The sequence below is a fragment of the Melospiza georgiana genome, chromosome 4, assembly GCF_028018845.1.
Source record: "Melospiza georgiana isolate bMelGeo1 chromosome 4, bMelGeo1.pri, whole genome shotgun sequence".
Taxonomy (NCBI): Eukaryota; Metazoa; Chordata; class Aves; order Passeriformes; family Passerellidae; genus Melospiza; species Melospiza georgiana.
This window is the reverse complement of record NC_080433.1, coordinates 32,947,600-32,962,983: the sequence shown is the minus strand read 5'-3', so window position 1 is coordinate 32,962,983 and position 15,384 is coordinate 32,947,600. Positions and strand designations below refer to the sequence as shown.

General features: G+C 41.9%; 1 protein-coding gene across 4 annotated transcripts in view; it reads left to right on the top strand.

The window, feature by feature from the left end:
* TCF20 (transcription factor 20) overlaps nt 1-8,456 on the top strand; it is a 128,854-nt gene extending 120,398 nt beyond the window's left edge. For 3 of the 4 annotated variants that reach the window (XM_058022449.1, XM_058022451.1, XM_058022450.1), the window contains 3 exons: nt 1,351-1,400; nt 4,366-4,493; nt 8,233-8,456. In XM_058022449.1, the coding sequence (XP_057878432.1) occupies nt 1,351-1,400; nt 4,366-4,449 (134 nt within the window). In that variant the 3' untranslated portion in view covers nt 4,450-4,493; nt 8,233-8,456. The remainder of the gene's footprint in view (nt 1-1,350; nt 1,401-4,365; nt 4,494-8,232) is intronic. The other variant, XM_058022452.1, reaches the window with a different exon arrangement.
* Nucleotides 8,457-15,384: the final 6,928 nt, after the last annotated feature.

The following is a 15,384-nucleotide window of genomic DNA, read 5'->3' as shown; positions in this document are numbered from 1 at the left end:
TGCTAAAATCTCTCAAGTAACTTAGCCTCTTGCATGCTGTTTCCCTTTGATTCAGGCCAGAGGCATTCATGTTGAAACATTAGGCACTCCCTAGCAGAGGGATGCTCTGCCAAAGCTTGGGTATCTAGAAAGCTTTTCCCTCAAGCTTTAGTTCCAGTCTCCTGCTGTCTGCTAAACTCTTCCAGCAGATCGAAACAGCAGGTAGCACTGGTTATGCTGCATACTTAAGAGCATTTTAAATTAGCCCATTTTAGTTACTATTGCACTTCTCTACTTGTGAGCTCTTGGGTGTGTTGGGGTAGGCAGGAGGTCAGAAGCACCCTGCTCAATTCTCCAGGGCAGCATTGCTCGGTCGTGCAGAGGTGGGGATGGGTGCTTGGTCCTGCCCACGAGGTGACAGCCTCGGGTCAGCCTCCGAGGCAAGAGGCCATTGGAACCGAGCAGTGTCAGGTTGAGTGGTGACCCTGCAATTCAGGGTGCCCAGGAGAGGCAGCTGAGTGCTCTGAGGGGAGTGCTGCTGTTCCCGTGGCTGAAGTTCTGAGAGCTGCCGACCTGCATCACTTAAAGGCATAGTCTGGGAGGGGGGATGTGAGGAGAAGCAATCCATGCTCTGGCAGTGCTGCTAAAAAAGTGCTCTGCAAATGGCAGTGTTGTTTAATTTGTTCCTAAATAAGCAGTTCCATATAACTGCCTCACTTTACATAATATGTTTAAATAATTACCTGAACCATTTTTTAGATCATAAAAGCTTCACATATAAGATTCATGAAAGCAGGTCTCAAAGCAGCATGAGTGACCAGACTACCAGACGTAGTGTCACAGTGTAAACTTACCACCAGGACTTGTGATTGCAAGTAAGCTGTAAACACCATACCTAGAGACACACGCCCGTGCTCTCCCTGATGCTGGCAGGGCCTTGGGGTAAGGGTGAAAGGCAACATTTGTACTATGGAATGCAGGAATTGTCTGTTCAGATTGGATGAATGTGTCCATCTTCTGTGTGCCAAAGCAAAGAAGGCTGGAATAGCTGAAGGGGGTTGGGATACAGGATTTGTAGGCTTGCTGTTGTCATTCCTACTACATACAGATCATTGGGAAAACTGAGATTGCTTGGTAATCCAAGCAGCATTGTCACTTGGGGTGTTCAGTTACTTTGTTTGCTAAAACTTTGGGGGTGGAAGGAATGAACCTGCTAATAATACACAGATCAGGCAATACTGACAAAGTATTCCTATAAGAGATCTTTGAATGAAAAATCTGTACCTGTGAGGCAAGATTAAAACATGTGATGTATTATTCAAGTTGGTTTTCATTAAAAAAATAATGCATTGCTGTCTTCTTCTCCTTTAGATTGTTTACTAAACGAAGAGAATTTCTCAGTGAGGTGCCCCAAGCACAAGGTAAGAATCCTCTCCTGGATTATACCTGGGTCTCTTGTGAAACCCTCTTCTGGTTTCTAAATTTGGATTAGTAATTTTATTACCTGGGTAATGTCTGTAGTCAGAGATGCTTTTAGTTCAATTATTCTGTGATATATGCTTGTGGTATATTCTGGGGGCAACCATCAACTCAAGAAGACTACAAGTTTAAGAAGATAAAATTTTTGTTCCATCTGCTCAGTGTTTCTTTAGGTCCTTGATGACTGTTCAGAAAGCTCAGCTTCATTTCCTGAATTCTGTGATAGAATCAGTATGTTGCTTGCTATTCCTGTTCAAATATTTCATTGGACTGTTGGGTTTTCTCCTTGGATTTACTGAGGATGCAAGGAAGAAGAAAAATGACTTTATGAAAAAGTTCTCCTGGTTTTTGGAGACATCTTGTTCTAGTTTACCAGTAGTAACTGGACTGAGTCCAGCCACTCAGCCTTCAGTGGGTCTGTGGGGTTCTTCTGTACATGTTTGGTTCATCAGAAGACCCCTTTGCTCCTTCTGCCCGGGGTCTGGGTGTCCTTAATGATTGTCCCCAGAGCCTACAAGCACAGTGGTGCAGAGAGCTGTCTGTATGGCAAGAGGGGACATGGTAGACAATACATGACTCTCTTGTAGCATAAGTAATGGGATACAGTGCTGGGAATACCCCTCCCAGCCCTTAAGGGAGGATACACCCCTGGGAGGTTGTGGATACATCCAGGAAAAAACAGCTGTTCTTGTTGCCAGTTGAATACAACAGTAATTGGGCAAGAGTTTGGATGGCTTGTGGTGAAAAAGAAATTATAATAGGGAAGAGTTGTGTTGCTTTCTAGCAGGGATTAGTCTCCATCTAGTTCTTGTCTGCAGATCCCTGCCTAGAATTAGACTGACATCTGGTGGTCTTTTGTTTTCACAGTTTATTCTTAATCTGTCCTTTGTAAACATACAGGAATTAGCCTCATGTTCCTTTCTGGATGTTCCACCACAAAATGATGTATTTATGCGCACGTATTTAAAATGTGCTGGAAGATTTCAGTGCACGTTCAGGCTCTTATCCAGAATTGGCCTACTTTTCATTATATAAAAGAAAATAAATTACTCTGCACAACTGTGGAATAATGTTGACAATGTACAGCAAGCTAAAATTAATGCATTAATGCTAGAAGAACCTGCAGATCTTGCCAAACAAACCGGGAAGGATGAGCTCCCCTTTCTGTATAATGTAACTGCCTGAGTGCCACCCTCTGCTCGACTTTGGATACTTGGGTAAAGATAATTGGAGTGTGTCCTGGGTTTGGATGGGATAGTTATGTTCTTCTTGGTACTTAATTGCCAGCTGGGGTTAAACTATTACAGAGAGGTGTGTATTTGAAGGCTGTTTTATTTTTGCTGCTGTTGCCTGAAGTATTCCAGGGAAATACAGTGTTACATAGATGGCTTGAGTCACTGCTGCTGTATGTGAGCACTTTGGAGTGATGGTGCTCAAACCATGAAAGGAAAGAACTGGTTTAGATTCAGGCAAAGAATCCAGCTTTTCAGAAAAAATTCTGAGAAAGCACATGGATTTCTAAAGTAATCTTGAAGGATGGGAGTGGGACAGCTACCAATTAAGTTCACAACAGTTCTTCATGAGGCAATAAAATTTTAAATTCGGTTCAGAACTATCCCACTGCAGATCACTTTCTTTATTTTGTCAAAAACATAACTTCAACACCAGCAGCCTTTATTTGACACTGAAGTTTGTTGGCTTTTGCTTAGTAAAGGCAAAAATAATTTCTTTGAAGCCAAGTAGAGTTTTCTCTGCTTTCTTTCTCTGCCCTCACTGCATATTTCACTAATCATTATTGGTTTGTTCCCAGTCTTTCTGCAGGGCAGAAAGCCTACTCTGTTCCTTCCATTCCAGTGGCTGGAAAGGGGAATTCCAGACAGTGACAATGCAGGAACAGGAAGGCTGAAAACCATTGCTCTAGAATGACTGGGGAACAAATTGCACCAATTTTTTGCATGAGACACGTATGAGCAATTGAGAGGAAGAAAGACTTTCAATTAGTCTGTTGAAAGCGATGCTTTTAGGTAACACCACCTTAGCACTGTTAGCAAATTAGTAACTGTCTCATAGCTCACTCTGCTGTTCTGCAGCTAATGGTGGAGGAGCTAACTTTATAAATCTCCAGCATTGAGTCCCCCAGTACAGGGCCTGTTACCCTTTGGCAGTCTGTGCCTCACACCGGTAAATACACTCCATCACAGAAAGCGGCCCCTGGAGAGCAAAGGTGCTTCTTGCCTCATTAACTGTGCTTGACTCTTAGGGCATAAGCAAGCTGAGTCCAGAGGGGACTGGTCCTGCCTTTCCATGTGCTCCCCAGTGAGCTTTTCCATTTCCTTCTGTCAGGATTGATACTTCAACCATCTATGTCCTGAATGTGCTACTTATGCAAAATATCAGCTTTTATCACAGGGAAAGTGCTGTCTGAAAACTGTCATCTTTTGAAGGGTTCCTCTCACAGATCCAAACGGCTCTGTCTGCATCACAGCAAGTGAGGTTGCAACAGACCTGATGAGGATGCTGAGCTGTGGAGAGGCTATAAAAGGGATGGGATACCTCACCTTTTGGTGGCTCAGCCATCTTAGATTGTCTTAAGCCATCTGTTTTGGCAGTTTTCAAGTGATGCTTCTCAGCTTGTTCTACCTTTTTGTGTTAAATTCTGTGTTTCTTAAAATTAACCAGGCTTTCATATCTCAGACTCTACTTTTGTGGAATTACCTGCTTTTGTCTTGGGTCTTGGAGAAAACTCTGTCTGAAAAGTCTATTTCTGACTCCAATACTGACTTCTCCCTCTCTCTCTCTCTCTTTCTCTCTCTCTCTTGCTTTCTGTATGTTCCTTTTCCCTCCCCCTGTCTTCCGTTTCTCCCTCATTTTCCTTTTCCTCCTCTGTTTGGCTTGCTGGTTTGTCAGCCCCTCCTTCCTTGCTCTCTTCCCTCCTTGCAGAACAAGATGGTGAAAGGCAGCCTCAGCACAGAGCAGTCGGAGCGGGGGTGAGGGGGGAAGTGTACTCCTGGGAATGGATATAAAAGCAAGCACAGGTGAGTGGGGGAGAGCTTCCAGTTCCACCTGCTCTCTTACATCCAGTGCCTTCCCCATTTCTGTGAGGAATTAAGGTGCTTTTGTATACAGAAAATTTGTAATATTTTTTTCTCTGCTACCATCCTGTTTATTTTTTTGTATTTCTGCAGCAGTTCCTTCTGTTAAACAATGAAAGGCAAAGCTTATTAGCTGTTACAGCTGCCTGATTATTCTCTCAGCTAAATGAGTGGCAGAAATCTCCTTTTGTATCACGTCCATAAGGATTTGAAGGTGTTTTTCTGTGAATCTCAGAGTAGTTAGGAAGCTTCTGTATAAATAAAGTTATCAAAGTATCTTAGATTCTATATGTAATAAATAAATAATATTGATAAGTTCAGGATTATTGTAGGATTCCCATTTTCTGGAAATGTAGATCGATCCAGGGATAAGTAAATCAGTCTTAGCAGGACCCCACTGTGTTTCTTTTGGCCCAGCTTTTTTCTCTATTTTGCGAACAGACATGGGGCATAGGAGGTAGAACTGTATCCAGAAGCGGTCACAATTCCATAACTTTGTAATGTGCCCCAAGTTCCTCACTGCAGCTCCTTCCTGCCTCCTCCTTTGTCTAGGCCCAGCATTCATACAGCCAAGTGAGAACTTGGTTGGGAATTCAGTTTGTCTGAAACAGCTTTTTGCCATGTTAGCATCAGAGCTGGGTCATTTTCCTAATCTGGTTCACTGTGTGGCTGGGAAAATACACTGGCACAAGGAGGGAGTAGCACTGAGGTGGGAGTTAGCACCCAGGAAATGGGATGAGGTTGGGATTTCTTATTTCTTACTCAATTGCAAGTGCATTGCACTTCAAAGGCAACAGGGTGTATTAAAATGAAATAAGTGTTTGGTTTCAAGTTATTACTTGTTGTCACCCTGTTCATGAAACTGCAGCCCAAGAAGGTCTCTTGCCTTCATTTCACTACTCAAATGCATTTCTTACTCAAGTAGCTATTTGCTTCTCTGTCTTTTTCCTTGCAGTCATGCAGGGGAAGTTGCTCTTTTGTGTCAGTTCTTGGAACTGCTGATGGTAATCCCCTTCCTTCGTTACCATTCCCTTGCTTCCCAGGCACCTCTCCTGACTTAAAATCTTTCCTGTTTTTCAAGTAAAGTACTTGTGAAGTACTTCTAATGGTGTTCTGTGTGAAGGATGAGAGATTAATTGGAAGATTGTGGGGTTTTGGTGCAGTAGCACAAGACAGGTAGTGTCCCATGTACTTTTTGCAGATTGACTGCTGACTTGCTTTAGCTCAGCTGTGTTCTGTGACTTTCCATTTTTAATAGCATTCATTCCTGGCTATGGAGTGTTGTTTTAACAGTTACCATGTAAACAGTGTTTAACAGTATTCAGTGTTTGAGTAGCTTTCTCCTTCCATGGTAAAGGTCATTGGGATTCCTTTAAGCTTTTCTCTTTTCCTTAAAATGTAACAGGCAATGTAATTCATAATGTTAAAGCTGGACAAGAGTCCCACAGCCAAAGTGCCTCTTCTGGCTGTTTAACACTAGGGAAGTGATTTTTGGGCCATTCCTTTAAGGTGCTGGTGAACATTACTGTGTCCCAGAGACCTTTACACAGCTTTGTTCCCTGCATTATTTTCCAGTGCTAGCTCTTTTTTTATGTCATAGGAATGTCTTAAGACCTTGCAGGCTGTGGAATCTCTGCACTGTATTCACTGTATGCTCTAGATATCTCTCTAAGGCATCATGTCTTTTGAAATCCACTTTTTGCCTCAAGTAATTCTTACCAGAAGGTCCTATTTAGCCACCCCCTTGCAATGTTCAGAATATCTTAAAAATCAGATTCTCAAATTCCAACATGATCTTGCGTTTCAAAATAAAAGCCATGCAAATCTAAAAGATCCTTATAACAACAACAACAACAACAACTTGTTGTATTACTGTGGTAATTAAAGAACTTCAGGGGAGTTCTGTAGCAGTCCAGGTAGTACTGGAACTGTCCTTCTGCTGGCCTTAGTGTAAGATACAATGGATACTCAGTTGTGAGATTATTGGGCTGTTTTAGTCCTGGTTCACTCCCCGGCCTAGCAAGTTAAGAAAAATCCTGCATGTTGGATAACATCCAGGCAAGTCAGTGTATTCTGTCTTCATTGCTTCTCTCTCCCTGAGCCAGTTGCCTCTAGAACATTTGGATCAAGTCCAGATCTGGAGAGTGACTGTGAGAGCAAGTCTGGTGCTCTGGATCTTGTCCAGGAATGAGGCAGGACTCTCTGTGAGCTGAGCCTGTTTCTTCCCTGAGCCAGTGCCTAATGCTCTGGACCGATTCCAGGCATGGGCAAGCTGCAGTTGTACAGGAGCCAGAGACAGCAACACGGCCCTGAACTCCCGCAGCGAGGGCTCGCTGTTGCGCGGTAATGAAACCACAGAGGGCAGCTGAGCTCTCCGGGAACCTCCCCCTTTCCTCCTCAGCTGCTGCTCCCTGACCTTGCCCGTCTGCATTTTGTGTGTACTTGCCTGACTCTTCACTCACTCGCAGCCTGGCACCTGGATGGGGGATATCTGCAGCCAAGAGTTGGGCTTGCTGGGATGTAATCTAATTGGTGTGCTGATGATCAGAGCAGTATTGACTTCTCCATCACACTTAGTTAGGGTTCCTGGAGTTTAATTGCCAGCTATGAACAAACATGGGTGTTACTTTGCTCCCAGGCACACTAGCTCTAATTCCCTTAGCTGCTTTCCATATGCATCACTTCTGGTGTAAGTTCTTTTCCCAAGCTCACTAGCTGGTAGGAAGGGATTTATCCAAATCATATCTAAGTAACCTTACTAAATAAATTGCAGTTGGGCTCACTTGTGGTATGGGATAATGGAAGGAAGAATACATTATTTCAAGCTTTGCTTTCTCTCTATGCAGAATGAGAACCCTAACTTAGAGAAATTAAATTTTAACTTGGTAACTTCTCTTTTGAGCTGAGCCTCCACCAACTTAGCAAACTCCTGAAGTTAATTTTCTCACCTCAGAGAATTTCTGGACAGGGAGAACATGTGCCAAGCACTGGGACATTTCCACATTTGTCTTGAAAGACATCACAAGCTTAGTCCTTCTATGAACTGTCTCTGTAATAGGAAAATTAGCTCCAAAAAGCAGCAGAAAGAAATATCACCTGCCCTTCAATTAGTTAAACCACAACAGCTTTACCTTTAGCTGGTGAAATCTGGCAATTTCCCAGGATTGGTTCCTGGACTCCTGTAGTTTTGACACTGGTTTCACTATCTGCTACATATTCACTGGAAACCACCACTGGATGGCCCATAGGGAAGCATTTTGATGCAATCCCTGATGGCATCCCAGGAGCTGTCACCATGTTGGGACATGCTTGGCCTCTCTCTTTCCCAATCTCATGGTCAGTGTGAGGAGTGGACACGAGGTGAGCGAGCTCCTGCCTGGCTGCTGAAGGTAGAGGTGAGTGCTGTGCCATTGTGGTATGGATCATCCTGTCATCCCAGACCTCCTTCAGAACTGGGCTTGCTTAATTTTTTTTTGCTGGTTGTTAAATAGTTTTTATCACATGGATTAACTTTCATGAACTACTCGCCATTGTGTATATCTGTTTTCAGTCCACAAAGCTAAAGAGCTCTTGGTGTTGCTGCTGTGGTAGGCTGCTGAGTGGGTTTTTCCAAAGCCTGAGGGACCTGTTTGCAAATGGAGAGAAGGAACCATGCCAATATTATTTTGACTTTGTCTTTCAGGTTAGGCTGTTGAGATAAAAAGCAGTGGACATTCGTGACTGAATGGAATCTCTCCCACTGTGCAGCCATGCCCCCTCTCGACGTGCCTGCCAATGCCAGCACTTCCTTCATAAATTCTTACATCACACTCAAGACTGATGACATCACAGAATCTGACCAAGGAGTCTGAACCAGCTGTTTCCATGGACACAATCTCCATAGTGACAGTGGGGAGGGGAGGGGGAAAAAGGAAACAGGTGGGGGGAATTACAGAGGGAGGGATAAATATATATATATATAAAGATCTATTTTTTAGTCTTGAAAGACTTTGTTTTAAATGAAAGGTGCGCTATATCCCTTTTGATGCTTTGGATTAAGATTTTAAAAACCCCATATAAATTAAAAAAGAAACTTATAGATAAAGTAAATATTAAATCCAAAATTAAAGCAAAGCATGTGGAGCCTAACATTTGTGGGAAAGAATAGCAAAACTGGGAGTACTCCAAACAGGATTTGTCTCTGTTCCTCTTGCTTTCTTTCTCACAACATCTTATGAAATTCAATTTTGAAAGGCAAATAAAATACTGATAAATTGTTTGTAGGGTGTGGGAGGAAGGCTTGGATGATTGCAGGTAATTTGGTCTGAGGGGTAGGGAGGTTTCCATTTTTGAGAAACACTATTAACAATGTAAGCTTGAATAACATCTGCAGACTCTTGGGTTGTGAGACTCATGAAGTAAGAGGTGGCTGCTGCTTGCTAGGTCCCATACACCTCACTGGTGTGGGAACACCTGTACCACACAGGGGAAGGGAGTATCTGCCCTGTGTGCAACAACGTGACCCCCAGATCATTCCAAGAAGCTGTGCCTTCAGTTTGGAAGGCAGGTGAGAGGAAGACATGGTTTACCTGCCAGATTGGAGAATGAAAGGAAGTCTTAATGTTGGTGGAGTCAATGTATCTTCAAATTGATTGGGGTAAATCCACTTGGCCCTCTTTTTATTTTTATATTTTTTGCTTTTCCTAAGGAAGGAAGAGGGAATGTCAGTGTAACAGCCTACACTATATGGTTATTCGGGGTAGGGGTTTTTTTATTTTCTTTTCTTTTTTATTTTCTTTTATTTTAATTTTTTTTTTGTAAATTATGTAATTTTAAAGTGTGTGGGTTTTAGGAACAACAATGAAAAAATCATGGTTTTTTTTCTTGTTAAGGCCTTAAGAAAGGGGTTAGTGCATCTTTCAGGGGTCACTCTGCCATGGGATTAAAAATAGCTGTTTCACAAACAGTTTTATATAAAAAAAGCTTAAAAAAACCAAAAAAACTAATAAACTTCATTTTAACCTTGTCTCCTTTTGTTTTGTGCGAACTTGATTTGTTTAAAAGGACAGAGACAGTACTATCTGCTGCTTTTTGGTTTCTTTGCCTTCATCGGTTCTGCCTTCAGTGATGACCTTCTGAACTGGCCCAGCAAGAGGAAGACCACAAAGGCTTTGAAAAACTAAAGCTTAGGATTTGTTTGATGTTCAGAGTTAACGAGCCAATGACTGGATGAATTTTCTGTTCATGTGAGCTGGTGGTATTTCACCAGGTCACTGACTTCTTTCACTCATAGGATGGTAGCATATCCTAGCGATATCAAACAGCGTGTTGTTTACTGGAAAGTCACTAGAGATAGGGGTCTAACCAGCATGACATGGATAAAAAAATGGGGTTGATATTGTGGGGAGGGAAGAACTATTTTAAAAGTTATGTACTGGATGCTTGCTCAGCTACTCACATTTTGGAGTATTCAGCACATAAAAGTAAAATCTATGATAGCTCATATTAAGATATCTATTTTAACTCTATTTTTAAAAGATCGATTTAAAGATTTGGGAGATAATTTGGCAGTTATTTATTTCTATAAGTTGCTACTCTCACTCATAAATATTTGGAAAGAAAAGGCAGCCTTCTGCTTACTCCTTTCCCAGTAGCAGCTACTGAAGTTAGTATGTCCTTTACATTAAGAAATAGACCTGTTGTGATAAATGTCACTAATGTGTCATGAATTGGTGCTGAAAATATTTAACTGCTGGTGTAGTCAGAAAAAAGTCATTTTTAGCATAGTTAATGTGATTGAGTAAATGACTTCTTTTCAACTGAATAAAAATTGTTTTTTTTTTTCATAGTGTCTGTTCTATTCTACATATTCAAAAAAAAAGTTCCTGTTATTGCGTTGATTTTTATGTTGGTGAAGAGTCAACTCTGTATGTAGCACTGTGACAGCAGAACAGTGTGTGCTGGAACTGCTGAATTTGACACTTTCACTTTGGCTCCTCGGGTGGTGTCACAGCAGAGGCAGAAGGTTTTTGGGTAGCTGGGAGGGAGCGTTGGAGGTTTTCCATGTGGGAGCTTGTGGCAAGTATGGAGATTCAATATTTCCTCGTGCACTGTGGCTGGAAAGTAGTGGCAGTTGTGTAGAGCAGATAAATTGTACCACAGTCAATTCTGTGGGAAGTATTTCACAGTGGGAAGTGCTTAAAATCCTTTGACTCAGCTGTGGCTTAATCTCCCCAGTGCTGTAGTCAGAGGTGAGGGGTGCTCTCCAGTAGAGCAGGATTGTGCTTGGTGGTCGAGGCTTTACAGAAAGCAGAGCTGTCGTGATTCTAAAACCAAGCCAGAAGGAATTAAAACAATGTGTAATGGCTTCCTGGGAGAACTTGGAAATTATCCAGAACAGTCATAAAATTCTGTTGGAAATAAAAATTTCTTTTGGCTGAGAAAATACAAAGTGCTGAGTGGATTTTGAAAGCTGTTGTACAAAACATTTACCTGCTCCGTCCTGCAAAAGAATTAACAGCTCGACATCGTGGATACCCCAAACTGGAAAGAAAGAAAAGGTTTGGAAGTCTTGGCTAATTTAGAATTTGTGGAGCAGAAATGACCTGCAGCAGAACCTTAAAAGAGATTGTGTATAGATGAGAATGGCATCGTTTGGGAATTGCCTGCTTGGATGAGGAATGAACTAACGAGAGCTTGGATAAAGCAGCTCATTTTCAAAGTGTTTCTCTGTGCTGACTCCCATCGGGATCTCTTGAAAGAGACTTACACCAACGGGCTGGAATTGAATGTGATGGTTTAGCAGTGCTTCCAGGCTAACCAGAGTGAGTCAGCACTGCTGCATGGGGTCGAAGGAAAGATGTTTTCACATCAACAATAGGGAATGGATTCAACATGCAAAGGATGTTTGTTGATAAGACAAGGATAAAGGGAGTCCTGCAGGAGCTGGTGGAAGCCCTGGGATGTGTACAGAGGGATCTTGATACCAGGAGCTGCCCATCGATACATTTGTTGTTTGTATGTATTGCATGTGAAATCCATGCTTGGAAATCCGAGGCACAGACCAGTGTGGATTGAGCAGCACGGAGAAAGTCATCTCAGCTGCTCCTGCAGAGGGCAGTGGCCAACCTCACTAATCTGTACCACAGAGGTATGAGAGGGAGTTTTACTTGGGGTTGTGACATTCTTGAACCTTAGACAAACTGACGAGGTTCAATAGTATTGAAATAAAAAACGTTCAGGGGTTCAGGGTGCGGGATCTGCTGAAGAATGGTGCACATCTGGTTCATGGAGTCCAGCTAATGGCAAGCTAAAGAAATTCATTTTTGGTGGGACATGCATGTAAAAAACAAAAAGTTTGTTGAGATATGGGCAATTGAATGACAACTCTGGAATTCTGACTAATGTGCAGTAATGTATATTAAAACGTGTATTAGGAAAGATAATACTTTAAACTGGCACAGTTACAGGGGGAACATTTGGGGGCTGATTTGGATATAAATTTTATAAATTATCATGCCTACTAGCTGAGTCATTATGTAAGGAATTACCTGTGCTGTCCCAAGTGCAGTGGGTGTCCTGGACGTTATAGAAATACTTGTAGAGGGATACAGCATTTTGTCTGTCTGTGTAGTCCCTGGCTTGCCAGAATGACTGAAAGAAGCAGTCCTTTATCTCAAAATGTAAAAAATTAAGTGTAAATAACATACATACTTTTGGAAGTGGAACAGGATATTTAGATGGTTGAGGATGAATAATTCACCACTGCTCTGTTGTTTTTTTTTTTTTTTTTAATTATTAAAAGTTATATTAAAAACAATAGTTTTTTAATAACTTTTAATAAAAGTTATATTAAAAACAAAAAGTTATATTAAAAAACCAACTGAATACAGGTAATCCAGGTTCAATTACAGATCTAGAAAACACAAAGATATGGTTTTACTCACTTTGCTATGAGATGCTGAAAGAGTAGTTGCAATCTTGGCTTTGGGTTAGAAATCTCTGTTGTGAAACAGGATAAGATTCTTGTCTGACTGTGAAATTCCGACAAACAAGTTTAGGTTTGTGTTTAGTTTTTCATTTCAGGTTTTTTAAGATGGAACTCTGGCAGCATATTACAAGTCAGAGAATTTAGTCAACAAAGGCAGAGGACAAAAGTAATTATTAGAAAATTGTGGGAGACTGGTAACAGTCTGGTACTTTCTCCTGGCATTGGTACAGGCCCGTGAGAGCTTGGCTAATGCACACTACTGAAAAATTGGCTCCATACAAATACCATGACCATGAGCTCCCTACCTGATCTGTGCTATTCAGCCAGAAATTAATATGTAAAGCTCTGAAGATGATTATGAGGTTTTTTCTTAGAGTGCAAAGGTCAGTGAAATAGTTGCTGACATCATCCCTGCATGTGATTGTTTAATTGTTTGTTCTCTCTGTACTTCTGGTGGAATCCAAAAGGTTTACTCTGTCATCCAGCCGGAAAGTGAAGAGAGTGCTGCTTACAGAATCTTTTTGTAGGATTTAATTTCTTAAGTGGATCCCACTTCCTCTTTAGTGTGTTTAACCTGAACTGGAAGGAAAGCATCGCTTGTTTGCTGGCTTCTTCCACAGGGCAGTACTTAGAGCTGAGATTGCTTCTCTTTCCCCTTCATCCTCCGGAGGTTTCTTGCAATTTATTGCTTAACTCAGTTTTAACGTTGCAGTTTCAAGGTTTTGACCTTACCTGGCCAGCTTTAGAAATGCTGATATTTCTTAGCAGCCCAGAGAGACTTAACTCCCCTCCAAATAATTCGAAAAAGAAAAATAGTCTTCTAGCTCATAGCAAACCCCCTGTGAAAGAAATGTTCCACTCTAGCTGGGCTTCAGGAGTCATCCTGACGTGTTATTCTCTGCATGATTAAAACTGCTTGCATGTGCTACTGAACATGAGCATAGCCAGGTTACCTGCAAATACCATCTGTATTGCATTAGGAACTTTTGGGTTGTAGCTCCCCTTGCTGACAGCCAAACTTGGAGTGCACAGTAGATTTGGAGGTTGGTGCTCCTTGGCTTTGAGATACAGCATGGCAATGGTTTTCTGAGTTTTATCGAAATTGCTTACTTTCAGTGCCACATCTTTTAGTGGGGAGCAGCAAAGGATGGCAGAGAAATTGTTGGGGAAAGACTGGAAGGTGTTTACACTGAAAATAAAAATGGTGGCGTAAGGGTAAATTTGCACTGTATAGCAAGAGTCCTCTGAGCTGAAGCCAGTTCATCAAAGAAGTGTCACCACTTCTCATGGTTTTATTAAAAAATGAGAGTCTGTATACTTCACAGCATTGTATGATAAAAACTTACTTGGACTTTCACCCAAGTTCTTGCCCACTGGAACTGGGTTTCCTCTCAGCAAAGAAATGGAATTATTAGAGTCTTCCAAATTGTAGATTATTTTGAGGACATTACTTTGAAGGCTGTTGGAATTACAGCAACCTGGATTATGGGGCATAACAATATCTACTTCTTCTCATGCACTTTTTCATCACCTTGAATTTAAAGTAACGTGCATGTAAGACAGATCTCATGGTTTGCATTTGTAGTCAGAAGAAATACCGAAGAGCGAACAAATTACTGTTCAGAGTTGTACTGTGAAATTCAGAATTGGCAGGTTGCAGTGGATTTCAAAGAGGCAAGAAAGCACTGTGTTGTAAGCAGAACAAGGATGAATTTAATGTTACACTCCTGGGTTTTGTAATATTTTGCTGCTTTGGAAACCAAGGTGAGGAAGTCACTGTATAAAGTGGATGTTACAGTTTCTCTGTTCGCCTGGTGTCCTGCTGTGGCTGAAACTTCTGATGAGGAATCACGACCTGTACAGGGGATAGATGGCAAAAATACAACTGCCCATTTGGGAATGAAGCCAAAGAACTGCACTGTGCAAGAAAATAAGCCAGTAAAATAAATGCTGCTGAGGGAGACTTTTCCTGCAACCAAAGGCAGAGGCCATACAGAATGGCCCAGTTTTGTAGCATCTAAGCTGGTTTCCAGGGTTGTATTTGACTCTGCTCCAAGTGGGAAACATTCTTGGCTTTACATGACAGGAAATTGTGCCAGGAGAAGAAACAGTTTCCAGAGCTGTGAGATGGAAGTAGGCATTTTCAGCCTTAAAGAGGACATCAGGGTTTGCAGGCCTCTTGACTGACTCCAGCTGCACTACTCATTTCTACTAAAGCCAGCAGTGTCACGTTGCCACAGGAACACAAAAGACTTGGAAAAGATGCTGTTACAGCAGAAGTGTAAACATTCCTTATGACCGATGTGAAAGATGGACTTAGCAAACATCAAGTTTGTGGTCTGCTGCTTCAGGAAAAGGAAAGAAGGTGCATCTTTTTAACTGCGCATACTTGTTGCTGTCTAGAGGATTCATGGATCAGAAGATGTACAAATTATTATTAGGAACGCTGCTAATCAACAGCAATGACTGTAGGACTGTCTGTAACTGGGAAAAAATCTGCTTTGGAGCATGGCCCTTTGGCCTCAACTACTGCCCACCACCCACGCTGGATGGATTCGCCCCTGAGCTGGGCACAGCAGTTCTATGATCCAAAGTTCCTCTTGAAAATAAGGAGAAGTGAGAGAACCTTTTACAAGTGGCCCAGTCATGTGAAAAGAGTCATGGAGAAATAACAGGTCAGTAAAGTCTGGGGAGATTTTTTTCCTGAGGTTCCTTCTAGGGAATGCTGTGCCATGAGAGGAGCCCTGAGATCATTGGAATGGCATTTGAGGGCCTCACTGGTGGAGGTGGCTGTTGCTGATGACCTTTTCTGTGGAAAATTCTGTGTGTGAGTTTTGGAAGAACAGTCCAGGTAGATACCTTACC